This window comes from Tiliqua scincoides, chromosome 5 (genome assembly GCF_035046505.1).
Source record: "Tiliqua scincoides isolate rTilSci1 chromosome 5, rTilSci1.hap2, whole genome shotgun sequence".
Lineage (NCBI taxonomy): Eukaryota > Metazoa > Chordata > Lepidosauria > Squamata > Scincidae > Tiliqua > Tiliqua scincoides.
In genome coordinates, this window is record NC_089825.1 from 89,314,442 (window position 1) to 89,340,872 (window position 26,431).

A 26,431-nucleotide genomic window follows, 5' to 3' on the forward strand; every position below is an offset into this window, starting at 1 on the left:
TTCTGCATGGTCACAGGCCAGATTGTTTGAGCCACACCACCTCCCCCCAGGGACTTCTATCAGAAAATGCTGAGCACTCTTACAAAAAATTACAAATCCCAGGATTCTTGGGGTCAGTGGGACTATGGCAGTTAAACTAGTATAAAAACATGTGTGGAGAAGCCAATTGTCTCCCCATTTAGAAAAATTAAAAAAAAGAAAGAAAGATCCTATCATTTTAAATTTGGCCACAAAAACATTTGCCCAAACCCAGTGGATTAGCTAAGGGGGTCAGGGGGGTACATTGTCCCAGCTACCACACCTTTAGGGGGTGTCTTAGAGCAATGTTTCTCAACCAGTGAGTGGTACTTGAGGTAGTGTCTGGTGATACACACACAGGACCCCTGACTGGCAGCTGGACCAGCAACACAATGGGACAAGCAGCTGTAGGAGGCTTGGCTCAGCGGGCAGAACTATAGCATGCACTTTTTGCAAGCTCAGAAAAGCCCTCCTGCCTGTCCTGAGCCTCTCACGGATGTCTGTTGCATTGTATCTGGCCTCCCAATCCAGAAGTAACCGATGATGACATCATCGCCACTTGCGTCCAGTGGTACTTCCAATAGGCTGGTCATGAGAAATTGTACAGTGGGGGACAAATGTTGAGAAATGCTATCTTAGAAGCCTCCAAAAGACATTTCTGGTTTTTGCCTAAAAACCAGAAGTGTCTTTTGGAGACCCCCTAAGACATCCCCTCAAGGTACCCAGGTTATGGGTATACTGTATATGGGGGGTGTTAAGAGGGGTGTTAGAAGGGTTATGGGGCATTAAAAAGCTTTGTGCCCCTGGGTGCCAGCTATGCCACTACCCAGTGCTTCCAAGAACCAGTTGGTGAAGAAATAAGTTAGTGACTTGAGGGAATGCAAAAGCAGATTTTTTTTAAAGAGATGGACCAAAAAAAAAAATTTTTTTTTTAAATGGCCAATCATCCACCCACCCTTCCTCGAGTGGATTTCCTAACTGCATAGAGAGCCCTTATCTCAAGATCAAAGGAAGGGAAGATCCAGAGATGGAGGATTTGAATGTCAACAGGGAGACAACTCAGCCTCTCTGAGCCAAGTATGAGAGATAGAGTCAGGGTGCAGTTTTCCTCATCATTGAGAGGTATTCTTGATCTAGTCAACAAGCCATTTCGGAAAAAGCACCGGCAGGTTTTTCCTTCCTCAACACTCCTTCTTAAGAACTTCTTGAAGGTAGCTGCACACTTCTATGGCTGATTCCCATGGGACGACAGTGGCCTGATAGACCCCTGGTTGCTTCTTTCCCATCTCCACAATTAGCTGGTGCATTGGGTAGCCTTTCCTCGGGAATGCGACATCACTTGATTTCATCCCTGTGGAAGGGCAGAAATCATTGGCTCCGTCTCCGACGTAGAAGACCCTCTCAAACCTGTCCCCCTCCTGAGCCCTCTTGGCCAGGTACTCAGTCAGGATCTTCAGTTTGCACATGTTGGCTGGGCACCGCTGGCAGCTATGTGAGTGATAAGGGCCCAAGGTGAAGTAGCCCCTCTTGTCAAAGCTAGACGGATTACTGAAGATCTTCCGGAAGAGGGGGTAGGCGCCGGCAGCCTTCAAGGCACATTCAATGCCAAACATGTTGGCATCAGAGATGAGGATGATCTCAAAATGTTTCTGATGTTTGGAAAGGAACTGGAAGAGGTCACCCATGCCTGGGGAGAGTGGGATCTTTTCATAGACCGCTTTGATATCTGCCATCTTCACCCCTTGCTCTCCTATGTACTGTAAGACACGCTGCATGTACTCATTGTAGAAGCCTTCACGGTAGGTTTGGCGGATAGAATCTGGAAGCTGCTTCCCAGGAAGGGCCTGGAGGACCGAGTCGTCACTGTTCTCATTGACGATGGTCTCATCAAAGTCAAAGATGAGGAGGTGTTTCGCGGGCTGCGTAGCGTCCACGTTCCCATCCTGCAACAATAGAGGTAAGCCCCATTAATGGAGGTCACTGCCTGTATGTGCCCCCTTCACTCCTTACAGCCAGTGATATGCCCTCTCCAAACCTGACAGAACCAAGGTGCAATTTGCCCTACAGGTGGGCCAGGGTGAAGGAAGAGACTGCAGCATGCACAGATTCTCACTGCTCTGCACCCAGCAATACATTGAGTCCAGGTTACCGACAACTGCACCAGTGCTTTCATGCAGGTGCAATCTGTCTGTTGTGATGCTTTTGTACAGGCGCAAAAGTGTGGGGCTGGCAAAAGCCAACTGTTTTGACCTATGTACTGGACAAACCTCTGGAATGGAACCAGTACATAACTTGGGGGACTCAGTGTGCTCTTTGTTTTAAGCTCATTGAATTGCTCACTGTCTCTTTAATTCCGACTTGGCTGCCTCCTCCCCACCACCCCTTCCTACCTGAGCCATGGGGAGTTATTTGCAAGGGGACCAGAAAGGACATGTACAGTTGGCAAAGGCATGCCCATCACAGACAGTGAAAAAGGGCAGAGATCTGCAGGTGACCTGGTAGCTCTATTTTGCCCTAACAAAAGTAAATGTCCCTGACTTTGTCTGGAATTAATTGAAGCAAACCACTTTAACCCATTTCTGCCCAGCCCATATGTGGACACATTTGATCCCTGTTGCATACACACTACATTGGGCAGAAATGGCTTAACGTGCCTATTTCAGTCTAACTAGAACAGACTTGTGGGGGGGGGGGGAGAAGAAGGGAAAGCTACAATAGTGATGGCAAGTGGGGAGGGGGGAATCTTACTGCCTAGCCACTGCCCATCCCATTTAGATCATATCTAATACCTGACTGGTGAGGCAACTGTGTCTCTTCCAAAGTGTCTGCAACCATAAGGATTAGCCTCTTTTTATAGTTGCTGACCTTCTTGACTCTGGAGAGATGCAACACATTCTGCCCTTCACAATGCAGCTGCGCAATTTTTTCAACTCTGTATATCAGTGACTTGCCATCAAATTATTGTACAGAAAGCCTAGTGTCATAAAAAGCCCAATGAACTGAACGGGGAGCAAAGCTAGAACTGCGGCAATCCCAGGTGAGCTACTTAGATAAATCACTGCTGCCCGAGTGCCTTTTTGTGTATCCTTCAAGCCTCACTGGGATCATAATCTGTTCCTCATATATCTTCAACTTTGACCATAAGAGGCTTAGCCCGCCAGTAAAGGGGATCAGCATTTACATCTCTCTTAATCCTCACCACGTTCCTTCCAAGAGCAAGATATTATTGCCCTTGAAACTTCCACGCCACTGTCCCAAAAGGACAGCAATGTCACAGTGGAGAATTTGGGGAGGGGGGGGGGAAAGGTGGCTATTAAGTGCACAGGGATGTTTTGCTTGAGTAAGTCTTTCAGTGGATAATTGGGGGCCAAAATTGTATTCCTGAAATGTTTTGTTCTGAGTTAGCCGTTTCAACAAGGTGTTAGTCCTCATGATTATGGAGCTACTAGCAGCATTGGCAAAACCTGTTGGCCTGCTAGGGCGGAGCTTTCTAGCCCCACCTCTTAGCCTGTCCCCGACACAATGTCCTCTTACCCCATTTATCTTTGCTGCTTGACCTGACATCCCCCTCCTTTATAAAGATTCAGCCTGCCAATCAGAAATGAGGAATGTCAACTAATGCAGAGAAAGGAGGTGTGATCTAGGGGCAAAGGGATTGTGCTAACAGACAACTTGATCGTAGTTGGGGCTTTTGAGATGATAGCCTGCGGGAGCATAAGCTTGAGCCTGGTTGGAGCCCACAGTTTATTCTGAGGTGGCGACTTCCTTGCCACAGTTCCCTGTTTTCTGAGAATCGCGCTCACCTGGAGAAAGCATCGCAGCCCAACACCTTCGAAGCACCTTTTCATCTTCAATGCTTTAGTGGCCAACACGGCGCATCCCCCTCTGTTAACACCCACTCTGCATAAGGCCTCTTTGCTGCCAACAAACCATAAATCACAATATTTGTGAACAATTGCTGAATCTGCCCTGCACCTTCAGTTCCTTTCCTATGCTGGGAAACACACACACAGAATTTTTTCCATCCCAAATTGCTCTGATCATTACTGCAGAGTTGGCATTTCTGCATCGTGGCTCTTGTAAATGTTAAACCAAAAGTGATCTGCCCCCAAAAGATACATTCCTTCATTTAGATTAGATCAGGGGTGTCTAACTTATTTCATACAGCAGGTTGAATAGTATTCATGATGCTTGCCAAGGGCTGGAAATGATGTCATTAAACAGGAAGTGATGTCATTAAGCAGGTCATGACCAGAAAGCACTTTTTTCTCACTTAGGAACTCAGATGCAAATGACAGAAAAGACATGAATCTTGATCATATTTTCAAGATGTGGGAAGGCTTCATTATCATGCGGGCCACCCTTTCAGCAATGACACCTCAGCACCACTCAGCAGCTGAGAGTACCTGTTAGTGGTGCTGGGAGAGCAAAGAGTGAGCAAAGAGCTTCCGTGGGCACATCCAGTCTGTGGGCCTTATGTTTGACACACCTGGGTTAGATAGATGCCCGTTTTCCACATTGCTTTAGCATATGATGTTTAGACTCAGAAAACTCTAAGTGAAGCCAAACAGGTAGGAAACCAGATTGCCCTGAGGGTTGTTGTGCCAGCATTGGAATGTGGATTCTCCATCACTGTGAAATTCTTGGGAAAGAGAAGTACTTTCAGGCTCTGCACCTGAACTCTAAATGGAGAAAGGGACTTCTTTCAAAGCAAGGAGAGCAGTCCATTCCACTTTCCTAGCATCCAAACCCTTCCTGTGTTTAGATAGCCATCCAATGCTTCCATAAACATTGGTGCGGCTGGGCTTGGGCCCAGAGACTTCCCCTTTGGCCCATCCACCTATCAAGAACCAGAACCAGGGGACATCCACTAAAATTGAGTGTTGGGAGAGTTAGAACAGACAAAAGAAAATATTTCTTTACTCAGCGTGTGGTTGGTCTGTGGAACTCCTTGCCACAGGATGTGGTGATGGCGTCTGGCCTGGATGCCTTTAAAAGGGGATTGGACAAGTTTCTGGAGGAAAAATTCATTACGGGTTACAAGCCATGATGCGTATGTGCAACCTCCTGATTTTAGAAATGTCAGAATGCCAGATGCAAGGGAGGGCACCAGGATGAGATTATCTGGTGTGCTCCCTGGGGCATTTGGTGGGCGGCTGTGAGATACAGGAAGCTGGACTAGATGGGCCTATGGCCTGATCCAGTGGGGCTGTTCTTATGTTCTTAAGAACTTTTCTCAGTTTTCTTGGCTCAGGTTGAATCAGCTCTCCTTTGAACCTGAACTAGTTTATCTTTGAGCTCAGGGTGGTATTCAGGGTCCTCTCCCAGCCCATTTTACCAACCACCCTGTGAGACAGATTCCGCTGAAAAACAGCAACTGGCCCAGCATCACCTAGTTTGTTGTGTGGATCCCTTCTTGAGTCCCACATATTAAGTTTTCTAGCTGCTGTTTGTGCTCTCTTCTGGGCAAGAGCAACAGTAGCTTGAACTACCTCCTTTGAGAATATGGTGTAGCTACAGTATTGGTTTGAGTAGGGGCTCATTTACACTCTTCCACAGTGACTTGCCCAAGTTTGGATACTGAAATCTGTGGCAGAGGGCGGAACAGGAGCCCAAGTCTTCCAAGTTTATCAAGTACAGAGAGTCCCCATTATAAATTTCCCCACATTTATGGCCTCAGTGTTTTGAGGAATTAGACATTTTCCTGCCAGAAAAATACTATATAAATATTTTACAATGATAGATGATAGATGCCCAACTGGCTGCCACCATGCCTGCATGCTCTGCTTTTTCTTCTGCATGCCCTCTGAGCTCTTTAAGGGGTAGGAAAAGAAATTGTATTGACAAAATAGGCAGTTTGGCCACAAGGCTGAATTTTGTTATTTTGCTTACTGTACTGTGATAAGTATTCTTTACCGTACTGCAGTGGTTCTCAAACTCTCTGGGAGAGTTTGAGAGCCAGTAAGTCCTTGCAGGGGCAGGAAGCAGTGGGGGCGGGGGAAGGCGGTGGCGCGATCCTTAGGATCGCGCCGCTCAGGGGCTTGGGCGCACTTACCCAAGCCTCCTGCAGCCTCCCCGCGGTGCAGGGAGCCCAGCGCGATCGCTCCGCATCCACTTTCCCTGCTGTGGAGAGCCCCGCCAGACGTTGCGCCGGGCTCCCCGTATCCCAGGGAGGCTGCAGGAGGCTTGGGTAAGTGAACCCAAGCCCCTGCAGCCCCCTGCCTTCCTCCAGCCTCTAGGCTGCCCCCGGCCCTTAAGGGGGCAGAGACCAGGGCCCTCAAGTTGGGGCATCGTGACGCCCCAGTTTGAATAGCACTGCCATACTGTATTAAGGGAGAGTTATTTTTAATTTGGGATAGAGCTCAAATAAGCTTGTTTGAAACAAGAGGTGTAGGATGCATGTGCAGAGTGCCTTTCAGCAAATATCAGCAATATTACTTAGGGTCATTTATTTCATCTGAAAATGTTTTTTTTTTTTTTAAAGTATGCATTAAAGTATGCATTTCATGTTACCGTGTTTTTAAAAATGCTGATATTGACATAAATTTCCATGTGAAGGTTATTAAAATTATTACTGCTTAAAATGGATGTAGGTGTTATGTTCTGGGTTGCTGCAAATGGATGGGAAGAGTGTACTGGCTTATACGTGTTTGGGGCTGCAAGCCACTCTCTACAGTCCCCCAACCCTACCTTATTTTCATTGTTTCTTATGGAAGAAAATTCCCCTTTATACATTGTTTCACTACAAGTCTAAGCTTTCTGGACTTTAACCCCAAATTTTAAAGGATCCCTGCTAATAACAAAAACAATATTACCTGCTCCTCTCTTATAGCTTAAGGTAGCAGGTTATGCACTGCAAAATCCTGAAGACCTGACTCAAAAAGGCCTATAACACTGCAGAAACCGCCAGTGATGCAGCCTTAAGTCAGATTTGGTAGCTAAGACTGTATGCATGCAATGTTGATTGATTTCAGTCATAAAATCTTTTGAGGTTTGTATAATTTGATCATCTTAAAGAGGAGTAACTGCATTCTTCTTAAATTCTACTGCCCTCTTGTGGTCACAAATGATAAAAAGCACAAAATTCTACTGACAAGGGAGAAGCCAAATGCATTGACTCTGATTAACAGCTAGTTTACAAAATCTTATTCTACAATAAATGTGTTAGCTTTTAGGGCTCCACAAGACTCTGTTGGTTTTGCTCCAACAGCTGGCCTTCTGGAAACCTTCCCCTCTCATTTGAGGTAGCCTGTTGGTAGTTCAGTTAGCATTTTAGGTAGTTTTTAAATAACTACATTAATATTTATTCATTCCAACACTCATTCATTTTACTTTACAACCTAAGGCAAATATTAAGATACGTTCTTGGAATGGGGTGGGTTAGTGATGTTGCATAGTCTAGCCCAGGGGTGTCCAAACTTTTTGGCAGGAGGGCCACATCATCTCTCAGACAATGTGTTGGGGGCCGGGGAAAAAAAGAATTTACATTTCAAATTTGAATAAATTTACATAAATTAATTTATTAGAGTTGGAACTTATACGAATGATTGAAAGTCATGCAATAGCTCAAGGCCTACAAAAGGCCTTGCACAAAGCAAGGCTGGCCTTTCCTTCACTGCCACTGCTGCATCACAGATGTGAAACAGCAAGCAATGGAGGGAGCCCCGTCCCACAGCTCATTCGAGAGGTCGAACAGTTGTCCTCCTGTTGAGAGTGGTTGCGTCAGGCCAGCAAATCTCCAGAGGCTCTTTGGAGACTGGGGACTCTCCGTGGCCAGATTGGGAGTCCTCAAGGGCCAGGGTTTGGGCACCCCTGGTCTAGCCAATGTGCTGTGCACAACTGGCTGATATTGCAAATGGACAGAACATGTTTTCCTGAGCTCAGTCCTGGAGGAAAATAGGTACTTTTAAACTTGACACAGTAAGTGTGCTTCCAGAGCAGTTTGTTCTCTTCCCCCCCAATTCAGATAACTCAAAACTGTGAGCCACATATAACTTCATAAATGATCTGGAATTAGGGGTAAGCAGGGAGGTGGCCAAGTCTGAAGATGACACCATCATCCTTACCACCAGGGTGGTAAAAATCAAAGCAGATTGTAAAGGGCTCCTAAAGGATCTTTCCAGAATGGGTGAATGGGCAACTATGTGTAATGTCAATAGCTGTAAGGTGATGTAGGCAGGAGTAAAAAAAAAAAAATCATCCTAACTCCCCCAAATCCCAAACATATTGGCTGATTGGGTCTGAGCTGTCAGTGACAAAATAGGTAGGCGATCTTGAGATTGTGATCAACAGGAAAATGAAAATGTTGACCCAGTGCATGGCAACTTTGAATAAGTCACCTTCCATGCTGGGAACACTGAGAAAGGGACAGAGAGCAAGGCTGCTGATATGCCCCATACAAATGTATAGTTCAGCCACATTGGGAACACTGTACAGTTCTGGTTGCCATACCTCAAGGAGGATACTGTACAGCTAGGAAAGATACAAAAAAGGGCACCCAAATGTTGTGCAAGCAGGTGCATCTACCTTAGGAGGAACTGCTACAACACATGCCTTTCTTTCCAAAATAAAAAGCTACATTTAAAGGGAGTCATGGCAAAACTTCTAAAATTATGCTTGGTGTGGAGGGGGAAAGAGAGAGAGAGAGAGAGAGAGAGGTTTTTATCCCCCTCTCACAATACTAGAATCAGGAGACATCCAGTGAAACAGATTGGAAGGAAATTTAAAAGGGGGGGGGGAGAATATCCCAATCCTATCCAATTTTCCTGTGCCGGTGCAGCTGTGCCAATGTGGCATGCACTACATCCTGTGGTGGGGAGGCAGTCACAGAGGCATCCTCTAGGTATGGGAACATTTGTTCCCTTATCTCAGGTCTGCATTGCAACTGTACCGGTGCTGGAAAGTTGGACAGGATTTGGCCCACAATCAGCCCTTAGAATCTGCAGGAGTTTCATTCCCAGAACCCCTGTGAATGCCAAAATTCTAAGATAATGGGATTCATGAGTGGTCCTATAGATGACCTCTGGCTGTGACCAGAGGTGTTGTCTGGTTGCATCTGGAAGTGTTCTGAGGCAGGGGGAGGGCACGTGCAGACTCCCCGTGTCTCAGAAGGCCTACTGGAAGCCTCTGAGAGGCACTCCCGGGTTTTTGGCCCGCTGAGCCCTCCAGATGCAGGTTGGGGATCCGCAATGTGTTGAATATGTGGGTCCTGAACCCACAGCTAATTTGGACCAGTCTATACTTCTTTACACAGTGCATAATTTATCTGTGCAATCTGTTGCCACAAGATGTGGTGATGGCCACTAACTTGGATGGCTTTAAAAGGGGATTAGAATAATTCATGGTGGGCAAGTCTACCAATGACTGTGTGCTACAGTTACAATGTCCATGTTCTACTTCCATGTTCAGTGACAGTATGCCTCTGAATACCAGTTGCAGGGTAGAAATGGTGAGGGAGAAGCATGCCTTTTTCTCTTCTGTTTATGGGCTTCCCAGAGGCAGCTGGTGGGACACTGTGGGAAACAGGATGCAGGATTTAGATGGCCTTTTAGCACTAGTCAGCAGGACTTCTCCTCTAGCACTATGTACTCCCTGATCATTTTCCATAGCAGGTTTTCAGAATTCTAGAGGGTCCACAAGTCTACACATAAAGTAAATGTTGGCACAGTACCGCCAGTACATTATATCGCAGACCTCCTTGGGGCTGATGGCTCAAATACCTATCAACGCATGACTCAGCATCATATAGCAGAGAAGACCATAAAATAGTCACTGAGGACAAGAGGTGGGGTTCATAACAGAGACAGCACTTCAGAGATAACATCGCCATTGCAGGATACAAGCAGAGCTTGAAATGCTACAGCTTATTGCTTTTTGGAAATAAAATGTGTTAATTTCATATAGTTCCCAAGCAGGAGTTTGGAAAAAGGAATTTGCTTTGGAGGGCCAATACTAAGGACCAAACCCACCAAAAGTGGGTTTTTAAAAATAGCCGCCTTGCTGGTTAGGCTCAGATTTTATTTTTTGTTAACGTGTACAGCACATTAAAAGACTGCGGTTAAGCTCAAACTTGAAATTAAAGTTACAGGCACAAGCAGAGTAAAAGGCTGTTTTGATCACTGTTGCAAGGTGAAGATTCAGGCATGCCCTAAGCAGCAAGGAACAGCGTCCCATGGATGACTGGAGTCTTTTCATTTCTTTAGTCTGTTTTTTTTTTGGGGGGGGGGGGTTGGCATCAACAAAGGATGAAGTGCAGCCTTTAATTAATTTTGCTGGGGCAGACTCACGGGATCCCCGCTCCAGCAGATGGCAAAATCCTAGCACACCAGGACATCCAGAAAGGATTTTCCGTTTCACAGGATGTTCTCTGTGTCCTAGGCTGCCCCCGGCTTGGCAGGCACAGTGTAGAGACCATATGGGATGTGCCTAGTCAGCAGTGCCACATGCGACCAGCTGAGTACAGCAATACGTGGCAACAACATAAGTGAGCATTTTTAAAAAGAATTTTATTTTTGGTGACAGGCTGAGCGGGTCCAATTTCTGGGCTGGGCTCTGCCACAGACAGATGCCTGTGTCTATCAATCCTCCTCTTATAAAAGTAGGATAGAATTCAAGCCACTAGTCAATGATCTCCACCACCACCCCAACTCTCCTGGCAGACAGACAAAGCGGCACAAGTGGTTTCTGGGGCAAACTTTTGAGCCTGCTACTGTGGTCTGGCAAGCTTGACTTAAGCCTTGGTTCTACTTTCAACCTCCTCTGCCAGTGGTTCATTATGTAACCTTGGTCAAGTCATCCCACCCTTAAAAATGGGAATTTCAGCTCCTTGTTGCACACAGTTATTGCGAGGGAAAATGCAATAAGGATTTTGCGGCCCGTCTGTGCTATGTAGTGAATGGCATAGCTTCATATTGCTTTAGTCAACATACCAAGTAAATAAATAAGATTGTTGATTTACCTCGACTGCACACATAAAAACCAGACTCCAACAGCAGTATGCAGCTGGCTAACATCCCGCTGGTAGTTCCCCCCCCCTTTTTTAAAGAAATTAGCAAAATAGCAATCATGATGATGGGTGGGATGCTTGCAGACAAGGGAGGGTTTGCATACTAAAAGGACCTCTTGGAGGATACAGTACAGCCCTATGTGTTCCCCACACATGTTCCATGACGCTGCAGGATCCCATTCAGGCAACCTAGTGCGAAGGGTGCTGTCACCACAGCAGTAGCCTCAAGTACGCTGCCTTAATTTTCCCATCAGAAACAAAGAGCAAATTAGTGCACCTAGCAACAATGAGGCAATCAAAGCAAAATCAACTTCCTGCAACATTAAAAATCACACCTGCGCTTTTAACTAGGTAGCTGTTCCTCTTCACAGGAAGAGAACTGGCTTGATGGTTTATCGGTCACAGTCAAGTGTAATAGAAAGCTGGGAGAGGGGATTGAATGCTGCAGAACGGGCTTTAAAGTTGCACCAGTCATAATACATTTGGAGCATTCAAAGCATTGCAAAGGCAGTGGCTTGATGTCATCTTTATAACCAGCCTAGAAGATGAGTATTATCCATGTCCTAAAGCTGAGAGGGTGTGGCTTACAAGAACACCTACTGCAGTCCTGGAATGGACATGATTCAAACCAGGGACTTCCCAATATACAGCACAGGCTCTTAAGAGTCTACACCAGTGGTCTTCAACCCTTTTCGCACTGAGATCCAAATAAATAAAAACTGAAGTATGAAACTGGGAACCCAACGCCAGTCCCTCCCCCATCCTGGAACCTGATCTGCCCCTCATGCCCTGACTCCACCTGCACCATTTTCCCCACCTCTTCACAACAACCCTGTGAGGTAGCAGTCTAAGCAGGGCTGGCAAGACAGCAGGAAGAGGCAGTGCAGGATTATATCAAGAACTCAATTTTGATAGGGGTAGTACCATTATTGGATTGGATTGGATTCAAGCCCTCTCTTGCATAGGCTTTGAAAGCTTGCCCCAACCCCCAAAATGAGGCTTCACAATCCCAATTTTAGCACCTTGTCAGTGTGCTGTGAGATGAAAAAGTTCTACACTAAACCACATCTTTGCCAATGGACCATCTCTTGCCCTGATAACTCCCTATAGAAAATCTTTTTTTTCCCCAGCAGGGCAGGGTGCCTTGGATGCTGCAGTATACCAGGGTCCTGGCTGGATACAGGTGTGGGGGTGGTGGGTGGAGACAACCACATTGCAACCCTTCCACTGGAAAACAGTGCAACCTCCCTTTCATAGTCTGTAAGCTCCTCAAGCCACAAGCAAGTGTTGCTCACCAGCAATAGCTTCGTTGGGCCTGAAGGAGCTGGGCTCCATTTCCACCTCTGTTACAAATAGCTCAAGACAGGATTCACCAAAGTAAGGCTCCCTTTGCTTCTGTTCCCTAATTAATGAGCAAAACCAATCCCTGCTATCAGGGAGCTGCTGGCAGGTTCCTGGAAAAAACCCAGATATTCTTTACATTACAAAGCGGAGTGGGACTTAAAAGGAGATAAGCAAATACAGCAATCCCCATGCTGGGCACCAAAGGGTGCCTTAAGAAATTAAGTCACCCCTCTATGCACAAGGAAGTGGGGAAGTTTTGCTTCCCTCATCTCTCTGCCACTAGATGTCACTGTTGCAAGAAAGGGTGTCAGGACAACACACCAGAGTTCTCAGATGCAGCCCACATTGCAGCTGACAGGTGTAGAGAAAGCCCAGAGCATCACTGCTACCTGGAAAGCATGGTCCTATCCCTGATTGCTAGGATAAAGAGCAGTGCTTCTGGATGTGACTAAAGCTCCATTCATCCCAGCTTCCCATTTACCAAAGTGGCCAGACAGCTCTGAGAAGTCCACAAGTAGGACATGCAGGCAAGTAGTCCTCTCCCACTGCTGCTGGTACGCACACTGTCTCCAGAGCAGGAGGTTGTGCAGAGCCTTTGCAACTAGCCCACTAATAGACCAATTCATGGAGGACAGATCTAATTTCATACCTAAAGCCATCAAAGCTACTGGCTACCGATACATCATGTGGCAGTGAATTCCACAGGTTAAACTGGGTGTTGTGTAATGAAGAACTTTCTTTTTAGCTACCCTCAAGCTCCTGCCAATCGGTTTCATTAGGTGATCTCAGATTCTAGGAAGAGGCAAGGAAAAGATATGGGCAGCACTCCTGGTGGTAGGGGAGAGGAGATGTAGAAAGAAGAGTATCTAGAGGAAACATCACTTTGACTTACCTACAGTTGTAAGGAGAATTAATGTATATGAAGTGGTCTTATAATGAGACAGACTATGGGTGCCTGTCATTCAATAGTCTCCCCTGACTGACACCAGCCCTGCAGGGTCTTTTCCCAGCCCTGCTTGAAGATGCCAAGGTTTGAACGCAGGACTTTCTGCATGTTCTTCCAAGGAGCTAAAGTCTGCCAAGTTTATTTTTTTAATTTTAATTTTAAACTGCTATCAATTATGTGGTTTTTATATTTGTTCAGTAGAGGCTTGTAATGATTTGTTCACTGCCCTTCAAAAGCTTAAAAAAATTATACATCAAATATTTCCACATTAGAGAATTCAGTCTTGACTTTCTCTCCCCCCCCCCCTTTTAAAGCAGACTATGCCCAGCATTGCATTTTTCCAGCTCCCAGAGGGTCTGGACAATAAGCATGGGAACATAGTGCTCTCTTACTCTGAAGGGAAGTAACCCTGTTGCTGTCTCTGTCTTTAAAGCATGCATTGCTTAATTCAGAAGATTTTGAAACCATACAACATTATAGTTGCTGCCAGATTGTTCAGCAGTGCTCTCTTTGCTATGGGATAGAGATTTTCTCATTAAACTAGCATTATTTAATGCTGTCAATGCCCTACTGAAGTGGTGACTCGTTCCACCTTTTGCAGCAACAAAAAAGCTGAGCCCCTCCAAAATAAAAAAAAGCAAATTCATACTCTAGTGTTACCCAAGGTGCAAATGACTGGGGCACTGGGGGAAAAGGGAAAGAGAACACAGAGCTACCTTTCGAGTTTCAAGGAACTATTCATTCAAATGAAATACACAGAGGTTAAAACGTATCATTACCGGCAACAGAGCATGGAATTCTACCTGGTAAAGGGGGGCCAACTGAAGGAAGTGGAGATTAAATTTGTACACCAGCTCAGAGCTGGAGGTCCAATGCATTATTTAGACCCAACCTCAACTCTAAAAAGGGCAGGATACCCTACACCCAAAGCATCCAAAAGCTATCATTTTTAGAGCACTTCAAAAAAATTACATACAGGTTCTTCAACAATACAGGGAAGTAAATAATTACACCCACTTTATAGATGTGGAAACTGAGACAGAGAGAATGTGATGTGCCCACGGTGGAATATTAAGCCCATAATTGAAGTGGAATTTGACTACAGGTTTTCCCATCTCCCAGAACCAATTCAGCACCCACGTCTTCCATGCACCTCCAAAACCAGAGGAAGCATATGTTTGCAGGCAGGGTGAAGGCAGTCCAGGAGAAGAGTTGAGTGCCTCTTCCCTGCCCAATAGGCTGCTTCTTCCTTGGAATTTTTACTTACACATTTACACACTCACACACCCTTGAGTTGGCCATTTGAGGAAGAGAGGGCAGCATACTGTATGTCTTCACAAGTGCCGATTTGAGGCTGAGCCAAGCCAAGCATTTCCATGTTGCTAAAGCCTTCCTGTCAAAGATTAAGTGGCTGGTTACCTCCTCAGTAAGTCCATTGTGAAGACCATGCCCATTAAGGTTTCGCTTTCCTCACTTAACCTCTGATGAGCCCAATTGTGCAGCCAAAACATGGGCTAAACATTGGTGAGCTGTGCGTTCTCTCACTCTCTCAGCTAAGTCATGTGTATACTGGCAAAGTTTCTTTTCCAAAAGTGGGGTGGGGGGAGAAATCCTAATTAAGAAGAGGAAGCCACAAGATGAACAAACACTGGAGTATAGGAAGAAAGGTAGTCGAGATCAGGGATACCGTCTGTGAATAACTTACAGACATCTAACTGTAAATTGTTAGGAATCAGAGGATTATAGCAGAGATTCATCCTGCTACTCACTCTCAAACAGCGCCCTGAAAGCAACTGATGTCTGGACAAAGAGCAGTGCTGGAACAAACCAATCTCACATGAAGATTGTGAGATCTTGTGAGACAGTGGGATAAGACAGGAGATAGGAAGAGAGGTTGGCACAGGTCAACCAAGAGATTTGTTCTGCAAAATAGCGTGCCCCAATGAAGTATTAGCTAGCTGTGCCCAGAGCAAAACGACAGACCATGTTGCTCCTTTGCAGAGTTCTGGGAGTGGAAGACATCTGAGGGTCATGACAAAGGTTGATGTCCCTCTGATAGTGTGTACTTTCAAGGAAGTTAGTGGCTTGCTCTTTTCCAATTGGTAAAACAATTAACAAGTAAGCCAGATGGTAAGCAGAAACAATTTTTGCCCTTGTGGGGTTCCCGGAAGCAGATAAACAGCCTGTTGTCTGCCTGGCACTGGTGATCCTGGCCCCTGTGCTCCCCAGGGCCAGCACCACAAGGTGCCAACCCCCTCTCCCGCCAAGTGCTGTCCTATCCGGCCCTCTGAATGGTTTCTGAAATACAGAAAATTGGTATTTCTGATTTTTGGTCAAAAACTGGAAGTACCAATTTTCAGCCTTCAGCGACCTCCCCAGCTCTCTGAAGGCCCCCTGATAGAACAGGGGGGGCATGGAAAGTGGTGCCACCCATGAAGGTGTGGCACCCTGGGGCATCTGCCTTCCTTACCCCCCCCCCCCGGATTACCACCACTGCCTGGAATGATTCATTTCTACGAACGCAGAAGGCAAAAGTCTGTTTAACATCCAACATGTGCATAGCTCTCTCTCCTCCATGTTTTGAAAGAACATCGGCAGTATCGAGTCAATGTGAAACACAGAGACCGCATTATGCAAATGAGGCAATATCCTGCCTCACCACCACTTTGTCTGGATAGAATCTGATGAGGATTGGCAACACAGAACACGTCTGATGGTAGAAGGTGTTTTACAAACTGCTACCTGATTCTGAATGTTCCAGAATGTAGATGCCTTCTCCCAGAGAAAATACTGGTATGATGTCAATTTTTTTTTTTTTTTGAATGGCAATCCTGATGTTTCACTGTGGCTGTAGTGTAAAACATTCTTGTTTTGTACTACGGCATTCAGCTTCCTACCCTCAAAATCCATGGGTGACAAATTCTTTTTGGTTGCTGCAGCATATTCCACTGTGAGAAAATTTGGCTTTGAATGATCAAAAAGATGACAACCTCCTCCTTCCGAACTCTGAACATTTGCTCAAGCCTCCTTGAGGTTGATAAGACTGAAGAGGACTTATCCCAAGCGTCATTGACATGGTTGGGTAGCACTGGGCAAAGCTACCATGGGGTATGCATCTATTTCACTAAGCTGCAAACAGTGTTGCCAGTATGTCCCCACAAGGGGCTGATGTTTCATGCCCAACACGGAGGCCATCCTACTGTTCTCACTAAATAGCTTCAGATCCTTTGCAGGAGAAACCAACTTCCTGCTTGCCACCCTATGGTTCAATCAGTGAAGGCTCCAATGACATAACAGAGAAATCTCCGATTCAGATTCTGGTTTTTCAGTTGATTCAGAAGGAAGAGCAAGAAGAGCTGCTGGATAATATGCAATGTTAACACTACCATCATTCTCAGGGAAACCACTGTGGTCAAGGTCAGTGGAACCACCATGAATGTCAACATGGTGGCAATGGAATAGCTAGTACTTTGGCTTCCAATGCTGGTGATTGAGTTGCTGTTGAAGAAAGCACCATGAGAGACTGAGATGTTGTCATCATCTCCACAGATACTGGCACAGATACAGTGTAGCAGACAGAGGTTCCTTTGACTCATATGCTGAATGGAGTCACCGTACCTGTGAGGGTCCCCACCTTCATATCAGACCACCCTGTCCAAGGCGAGAGCCTATGGTAATGGTACAGATAAGGGGAATGTAGATGCCCTGAGTAACTTGATATCAAATTCCAGGTCAAGTATGGATAGCAGGGCTCTCAGGTTACAACATAACAAATTGGTGCAGAGATCTACAGACCTTATGGTAAACCAGACTTTCCAGTTCAAGATCAATTTCATTCCTGACTTGGGACTGATGATATCAGTCTACAGCCTCTGGGAGATGAGGAATGGTATGGCATTTCAAAAATCTCCTGCTCAGAGATTGAGCAAACTAACAATCCAAGCCTGGGGAGAAGCCTAGAGATGGTATCCTTGGGATCAATCTCAACAGATAGCGAGATCACTCTAGAACCGGTTCGCCAACAGGTGTGACGCTAAGGCCAAGAATGGTGTATGTGTTGATAGTGGAGCCAGTGAACCCAATGGGATTGACAATGGTTGGGGGCTTAGAAAGTTGCTTCACTGACTTTAGTTCCAAGTCTTGGCGATTTTCTTTTTAGCGGGATCACTGCAACCAACTGCCCACCTGAATTAGGCCTTATGGTGTTTGCTGGGCCCCTTATGGGCATCACGTCAGACTGGATGGCTCCCTGAAAAAGATTTGTGCGTTGTCCAACTCATCTACTCCAAGGAAGTTATTGGCGGCAGTGGTGAAAGAGGCAGGTTTGCCGGAGGCCCTGACATTGTTGTGTGTGTGTGGGGGGGGGGGGGGGAGGCCGACTCCTAGAACACCAACTTGAAGCAAAGTTTCCTGTTCTTCCTCATCTGTCTGGAAAATGTTTTTACACACAGGTGTCCACAATATGATACTCTCCTAAACAACAAAAGTTGAGCTGTTGACTGAGGGGCATTTATCTCACAGTGGCAACAATCTTTAAAGATGATCCTGTTTGCCATATGAAGAGACAAGACTAATGACTAAATTTAACACTTTTTTGGTAAAACAAAGTAGAAAAAAAAGAAAACTGAGGTAAAAGTCTCTAAACTTTTTCTCAGGGACATTTTCCATCATTTTGCCTCAGCTATGGTTGAAAAAGAATGGAGGGCATTCCTCACGACCTCAAGGCCCATCATGTGCACAGTCTTTCCTCCACTTGGGAGCAATGGCAGAGTCTCAAAGCAGATCTGGAAGCTTCTGGGATCAGCCTTCGACATGTGCAGAACGCCACTACATGTGAATACACAGAGACCATAAAGAACTTGTATATTTTCCATTGCTATCTGCATTCAATCTTTGATAATCCCATCCAAAAAGGCAGCAAAATCTAAATGTCAAAAAAAATTAGATCGCTCCGTCATTGCTTTACCCAGCATAATGCAACCCATTCATATTGCATGAATGTCTGACAGCAAAAAAAAAGACACTTATTAATTATCTACTGGCAAAATGTTTATCATCATGATGGGGTTTGTTCCAACAATCCTGTGAGGCGGGACAAAAGGGAGCTGCTTGTACATGATCATGCAATGGGTGTCAGCACCAAACTGCAACTTGAACCCAGGACTGGGTTAAGGAGACGTTCAGTCATAATTCCACAGGTGGTAGCTTTGCCCCATTGGCCCCTTAGTCAAGCACATACACCAAGTGTCTGAACCTGTGGGACTTAAGGAAGTGTCCACTGCAAAGTTGGGGGCAGGAATTATTCTCAACCCCCAACTGTTGCCAGTGAATGAGTTTTAAAGGAGAACAGCAATGTTGTTTGGAGAAGAATGTATGCTTCCATTTGATGAAAGGGTTTTAATTCAGGAGGGATTCAAAAAGGTATTTGGGTAGTTTCTAACTTTAGCTCTCACTGTTGATTTTGCTTTGAAAGAGCTGCTATAGTCTGAAATCCCTTCTTCCACTGATAAACACATCACTTGTCTGATGGCAGCTGGTTTGTGGGATTCCCCCTGAAGGAATACACATATACCCAAACACCAGACCAGAAAGAGAGAGAAACCCAAGGAAGAAGCAAGTAAGCAGGGAAATTGAAAGGGATGAAATAAAACCTTGTATGGAGAAGTTTGTATTTATATTGGAAGGTCTTTTGCCCAGAAAAAACAGCTTGCTTGTTTGGAGAGGATCCCTGGGATGCTATATTTGAAGGTGTCTAAACCACAATTTCAAAACATGTCCTCAATTCAATGTCACTCTCTTCTGCCACAGCAATTTAGGAGAATGCTGGAAGAGCAACTTTAGATGAGAGTTTGCCACCCAGAGAGAAGGAAGGAAACAAGAAAGGGGAAGAAAGTGGGACAGGAGGTACCAAGGACAACTGGATGAGAAAGCAGAGAAGGTACTGATGAATGGGGAAGTTAACCTAAGATACCTGAAAGATGAGTAGAGAGGTACTCAGGAGGCAGAAGCATATGATTAATATAGGTGTATTCAGCAGAGGATGCAAATAGAACAGTCCTGCTCATATGTATTTTATTATTTTTAATTGGATGATTGCTAGCAATTCTGAGCATCACATAAGGATGGTGTAATGATTCAGGAGTTGAACTTAGACCTGGAAGATCCAGGTTCAAATCCCTGCTCAGCCATGAAGCTTCCTGGGTGAACTTGGACCAGTCAATCTCTCTTGGCCTCACCTACTTCACAAGGTTATTGTGTAGACAAAAAGGTGAGAGGAACTATGAACATCACCCTGAGCTCCTTGGATGAAGGGTGGTATAAAAATGTAATTTAAAAAAATCTATCAATAACTGAGATGAAAGACAAGCTATAAATATTTCAAATATAAATTTGAGACTGAGTCAGTGAAAATTTGTAGTCCTCCCTGTAATGGAAGATCAGAAGATCATCAGGTGGATGATGTGGTGTTGACAGTGATCCCATGTTTTGACAGCTGTTTGACAGCTCTGGGAAGGGCAGGGCTGGCTCCACAGCTGTAATCAATCAAGGCCAATGGAGACTCTGATGGACACCTGAGCTTCATTTGACCTTGATGAGACTTTGAATGGATGTGGACTCATGGACTGAAGAGATGGCTCAGCTGAGCCTAACTGAGACTTAACAAGGGGCTGCAGGATAAAAGGCAGCTTCAGGAGGAGCAAAGGGTTGGCCAAGCAGGACGCTGACCCAGCTGGAAGCAGGACGCTGACCCAGCTGGAAGCAGGACGCTGACCAAGAGGGCTACCTGACCCAGACCTACAGGAAGAGAGGACTGCCAGGACCCTGCTGGAGGAGACACACTGCTGGAGAGGAGGAACTCTACTGCAGAAGACTGGACTGTGTTTTGGAGACCAGATTGGACTTGGACTGGAGGCTTCAGACGTTACCTCCGGAGTTAAGTGGAGTTTTGGGGAGGGAAAGCCTCTGGACAAGAGGACTTGCAGGGAGTGTCTGTATTTGTAGCAATAAATTCTTGTTATTTGCTATAGATAAGGAGTTCTGTGTTCATTCCATTGCACACTGCAGCTGTTGTTCCTGGAAAAGGAGGGTGTTAATTAGCCAAAAAGCGGGCATTAGAAGGGAGTTGGGATATTTGGCAGAACACTCCCCAATAAGACCCAAGATCTTTTGCTATATATCAACATTCTATAACTATACGTTCCCCCCAGTACCAGTAAACATTATTACCACACAGTGGCAGCAGACCCAGTTCAAAGGTTTAGAGCTTGGATTGGGCTTTTGGATAGCAATGCCCATTTTTTACAGTCACGGCTATGTTTATGCCACAACTGCATTCATTATCCATGCACAGGATTTAGTATTAAAGCAAGTAAGTTACCATTCTAAGAGCGAAATTCTATGCATGTCTACTCACAAATAAGTCCCATTATAGTCAATAGAGCTTACTCCCAGGTTAAGTGTGGACAGGACTGCAGCCTAAGAGTATCAGCTTAAACAGAGACAGGCTTTCAGCAAGAAAAATAGGCTTGAAACAGCATGGGCAATAACTGGTGAAGTTTTAGAGGAGGGAAGAATTGAGTAGGACTTCCTATAGGCTTGGCTTCCTAAACTCTACTACAAGATAGAAGAAAATATCCACAACAGGCAAATTTATGTGATGTATATGTGTCAGATAATCCTGCATTTTTGGCACAGAATTCCTATTTGAACAAAGCACATGTGAACCTGCTTTTCATATAGGAACAATTTAAAAAGCTACTTCCAGTCCCAGTATAAAGGTGCTAACTTGTCCCTTTCTTGAGAATTCTTATTGCACTGATACTATGATTAAAGTCCAGGGCACACTAAAAATCCACTCAATTCTACTGCCTCTCCACCCAGCTCTAATGATAATACTACTACTATCAAACAGAATGAGAATGGAGCAAGCATGCTGGTGAACTCAAAAGTTTTTTCCAGCTTATACTGGGTTGAACAAGCAAGTCTTTCTTTGCCTCCACTTTCCACCTACAGGATGGAAACAGCAGAGAAACATTGTTTTGAAGACCAGCAAGGTAAAGATGGTCAAGTGCACTGCCAATTTCCAAGTGCTACAAAAAAATCAGTCACTGTGGCAACTTTCTGCCCCTGATTGCCTAATCCACAGCCACCTAGTCCCTAGCCCTGCTGTCTCAGAGGGGTCTTAGACTCCCTCCGACACTGCGTAGCAACATGCTCCATCCTCAATTTCAGAACCCCTTCTGAACACAATGCCTCCCATCTGACCATCGTGGGCAACACTGATAAACCCCAATCCACCTTGCCTGATCCCACTATCTGGCAGCCCAACCTGCCAAGTTGTTTTTCTAGTCACTCCTCTCAACCTCCAAAGTGCCAATGGTGTCAACCTCCCTCCTCTGGATCAATGAACTCAAAACACCCTGTATCCTCTCACTCTACTGTTCTAGTACTTCCCACATCCTGCAAAGGCCAGAGAAATGTCTGCAGAATTTTGAGAGCAAGTCTAATTTTGTTCTGGTTTTTGGATCAGAGACAGGCATGCTCTTTCCCCTAATAGCAGCTATTTTATTTTTTGGTTTTTATTTCATTTATATTGGGCATTCTTCCACCATGGAGCTCAAAGCAATATACATGGGTGCTTCCAGGCAGAGCTCTATACAGATGCTGACCTGTTTAGTTTTAGTTAAACTAGTTAAAAATGACTAGCGACTGTGGCCTGGGACAGCTAAAGCTCTCTTGTCTACTAAGAACATAAGAACAGCCCCACTGGATCAGGCCATAGGCCCATCTAGTCCAGCTTCCTGTATCTCACAGCGGCCCGACCAAATGCCCCAGGGAGTACACCTGATAACAAGAGACCTGTATCCTGGTGCCCTCCCTTGCATCTGACATAGCCCATTTCTAAAATCAGGAGGTTGCACATACACATCACGGCTTGTAACCCGTAATGGATTTTTCCTCCAGAAACTTGTCCTAACACCCCCCCACCCCCGCAATGGGGAAATGAAAACAAACCAACCTGCTTTAAAGGTGCCAGAGCAAAGAAAAAAAGTGGTGGTTGGGAAAGGACAATGCTTCCTGATCCCTCCCACCCATGCCAACAAAGCAAGCTCTAATTCTAGGCTGTCTAGACAGCTTTTTGAAATGGGGTCAAGTCCTCACTGGACCAAGATGCTCATTGGGTGAGCTTGAGCTAGTCACCAACTCTCAACCTAGCCAACCTCATGGGGCTCTTGGAAGGGTACAATGTGGGGATCAGTAGCCACGATGGTGTAGAGAGGTTCAGGAGTTAGACCTGGTAGATTCAGGTTCAAATTCCTGCTCAGCCATGAAGCTTACTGAGTGACTCTGGGCTATCTCTCAGTCTGACCTACCTTATAGGGTTGTTGTGAGAACAAAAAAGGAGAAAAGGAGTCATGAGCCATGAGTCATGACTAAAAAGGAGCCATGAGCTCCTTGGAAGGGTGGTCTAAAAAAGTGAATGAATGAATGAATGAATAAATAAATAAATAAGAAGTGTCTGGCCCCGAGCTTCCTGGAAAAAAGTGGGATAAAAATATCACAAGTCAAGGAGCTTCAAGACAGTTCCAGGTATCCTCCTGCTCTAGCCTATTTCAGGCATATGCCAATCACTTTAGACACTCTGCATACATATGCACCCCCCCCCCAAATAACCAGTTATCAACCCCTTTAGATTCCCTTTAATCTCCAAGTCCTTTGATAGTTCAGTGTTTTCCCCCTCCTGCTACAATAGTCAGAGTCCATAATGTTAAATTGCTGTGTTTTAACATAGATATGGACTGCAAATTTTAGCGGCGAGATCACAAACTTTGCTTCCCCCTCCCCCACCTTAAGAATCAATTCAGCACCTTGAACTCCAAAGATTCCCCCCCCCCCACAAATCTGGTCTGTTATCCTCCAGACTCCTCACTTTTCTGTATTACCCATTCCCACAACTATGGTACCAAGCCACCAGTTAACCCCTTCCCACCCTGAGCTGCTATGTTAGAAGGTGGAACTTCTTCCCACCCCCCAGTCTCTTGCTTCCAAGATTCCCCTTGCTATTCAAAGCACTTGCATTGTATTCCCCTCCCAACACCCCCCCCCCCAAATGCCTGTGCCCCAGGGGTCCCAGCAGCACCATCTGCCTCCTCCTGTGTCCCTTTTGCCCTTGGCCAATTCTGAGCTCTCCTTTCCCCCTCCTTCCCACTCATCCCCCCCCAAGTGCAGCAGACTCACGTGCGCTCTTGGACTGGATCCCGGTTGGAAAGGGGGAGGAAGGGGGGGCTAGTTTCGGTTCAGACTTCAACTTTGCTCACTGCATGACTGGTCTCTGGCTTGGGTCATCAATGGGAAAGGCTTTCCCCCTTGCAGTCCAGTGGGGACCAGGAAGGGAGGGGGCTGCCCTCAAGGTGGGGGGGGGAGAGAAGGGGACCAAGCAGGCCCGGGATCGTCTGTTCCTTCTCTCCCCTCCCGAGCCCGGCTGTTGCTGCTGCTGCAGAGGAGACCCGGTCTCCCGAAAGAGAGACGGAAACTCAGCCCGGCGCTTTGCTACATAGGACAACCGCAGTCCCCCCACGTCACAAGGGAGGCAGCCAATAGGAACGGCTCCTGGGCACAGATCAAAAGGGGAGAGACCGCAACATAGAAAGAGCATCCATCAGCGCGCGCCCTCCACTCTCCCCCTTCCCAGGCCGGTCCAGGGAAGGGGAGAAGCAGCAGCCCCTTCACTTTGCCCAGTGATGCTGCTGCCTTGCCAGCCTGGTGGCGCTGAGCCCGGGCAAGGGCGCGCACCGGCCCTTCTCCCTGCAAACAGTGGAGGCAGAAACCCACCTGTGCCATCATCGCCAGGGGATAAGGCAGGCCAGGCACGGAAAAGCCAGGATCCAAGTGAGGATGCCTGAACTGGGTCACCTGCCCAGGCTCAGCCCTGGCTCCTCCTCCTCTCAGAGGACCCCGGGGCAGAAGAAGCCGGACAAGCCAGAACGACTTCTTGCACCATCCTGGTCCTTGTCAAGTGTCTGCAATGGGAAAACACCCCTGGCAGGAAGGAAGATGCTCCCGATAAGCCTGCAAGACAGAGCCCTTATCAGGCCAGAACCAAGTCCAGACAGAGCACCAGCCGGACTGGGCCAATGCTTTTGGGGGTTTGGTCCACACCACTCTGGCTGCTGCTGGCGAATGCCACAATTTCGCAGGAGCGTACACAACAGCCCAGCCGGTGGAAATTGCCACACAGCTCAACTTCCCCACAATCTCAGCTCCAGCACAAGTTTTGAACCTTGATGGCCAACGCACAGGACGCTGCTTTACATGAAGCAGCAACGCCTGCTGAAATGTCAAGAGTCTGAAGCAAAGTTTCCCAGTGACTCACTTCCCCTCTCCAGAATGTAGATTCATTTTATCTGGACAATTGTCCTCTGTGAAACCACACTCTCTTTTTATTTTTCAACATTTTTATACTGCCTTTCCTCCAAGGAGCTCATGATTTCTCCCCTCCTTTTCTGTCCTCACAACAACCCTGTGAGGTAGGCAAGGTTGATGCACTGGATGTTTGCTTCCAGGCTCAATTCAAAACATTGACGTCTGCCCTTCAAACTCAACACTGTCTGAGACCAGAGTATCTCAGGGATTGTCTAACTCCTATAAGCACTTGCTCAAGTCCTTTAGCCTAGCATCAGAGCTCCAGGAACTTTTGTGGCTGGGCGGGGATGGATCTCCAGGTCTAAGTTCAACTCCAGAACCATCCCGGCTCTTCCTTATCTCCGCCTCTATCCTAGCTTCCTCAGGGCAGCAAGTAAAAGTCCTCCTTGCTCTGAAAATTTCCACCCCCTCACAACCGGGTGAGGTAGGTGTGGTTGAGAGATAAGCTCACTGGGTGATCTTGGGCTAGCCTAATGGCTGAACAGGGGAACTTAAACCAGAATTTCACTGTTCCTAGTCCAACAATAACCACTACACCACAACGGCTGCCTTGTAACATCCAGGCTAGGCAGCAGCTATACCCTCCCTGAAGGGCTGCCTTGGAGATAGTGCAAAATATGGCTGCCAGACTGCTGGCCAGTGTCCACATAACCCTTATGTTATACCCACTGCACTGGCTGTTGGCTTCCAGGCTTAGTTCAAAACATTGGCTTTTGCCTTTCAAACTCAAAGTTGTCTGAGACCAGAGCATCTTAGGGATTGTCTAACTCCCATAAGCACTTGCTCAAGTCCTTTAGCCTAGCATCGGAGGCCCTGCGCTGTGGTCTGCAGCCAACAGATTCATTTGGAATACATGAGGGCAATCATTTTCCAACAGTAGTGCCCCACTTATGGAATAGTCTTCCCGGGAAAGTACAACTGGCTCTCTTGCATTTTTAAAACATCTTTGTTTTGTTTCATTTAAACCTCATTTTATCAGTAAAATTATGATTGCTTTTAATTGCTGCTATTAATAATAGTTTTATTGCATTTGATATTATAAGTTAAATGCATTGTAGTTTTATCAACAGCCTGCAGAGAGAGGAAATAAAATAAATGTAAAGTAAATGTAATGTGTATGGGCTGGAGGAGTTAGCTTTTCTTGATACTGATTTGAATTGAGTGGGCACACAATCTTAATTTTAGTGCAGAGCACACAACCCTGCACTTTGGTAATTTCTGTTACCTATACCAGCATTCCTCAAAGTGTGGGTCAGGACCCACTAGATGGGTCGCGAGCCAATTTCAGGTGGGTTATGTAGCCCCTGGCTCAGCTGCCATTGAAAATACAGAGCTGAAAATACAGGGTACAGAGCTGCTGAGAAGGGAGGGCTCCAAATGGGAATGAGGCATAGTGCTTTGCCCTGAATAGGTGGGAAGATGGGATGCTGGAAAAGGGGGGGAGGGCTGTCTGGTTGGAGAAGGTTCTAAGTCTGTGATCTGCTTTGACTCCTGAGCTGGAATGTTTGAATTCCAAGCTATGCAAAACAACAGCATGAGTGTGTGTGTTAAAGGACCTTTGGTTGATCGTGGCTAAGCCTAGATTGAGGACAGTTCCAGCCATGACATCACTTCCAAGTTAATAACAATCGCTTCTGGTGGGTCCCAACAGATCGTTATCCTAAAAAGTGGATCCCGGTGCTAAAATGTTTGAG

At 46.1% G+C, this 26,431-nt stretch overlaps 1 protein-coding gene across 1 annotated transcript; it reads right to left on the reverse strand.

Annotated features, from left to right (window-relative positions):
- Nucleotides 1-944: 944 nt before the first annotated feature.
- Nucleotides 945-23,825, reverse strand: PHOSPHO1 (phosphoethanolamine/phosphocholine phosphatase 1). The gene is made up of 3 exons (XM_066629080.1): nucleotides 23,553-23,825; nucleotides 3,822-3,936; nucleotides 945-1,961 (listed from the first exon to the last, which is right to left on the reverse strand). Exons 2-3 carry the CDS (start codon nucleotides 3,864-3,866, stop codon nucleotides 1,200-1,202), a joined length of 807 nt encoding a protein of 268 aa, XP_066485177.1. The 5' UTR covers nucleotides 3,867-3,936; nucleotides 23,553-23,825; the 3' UTR covers nucleotides 945-1,199.
- Nucleotides 23,826-26,431: the final 2,606 nt, after the last annotated feature.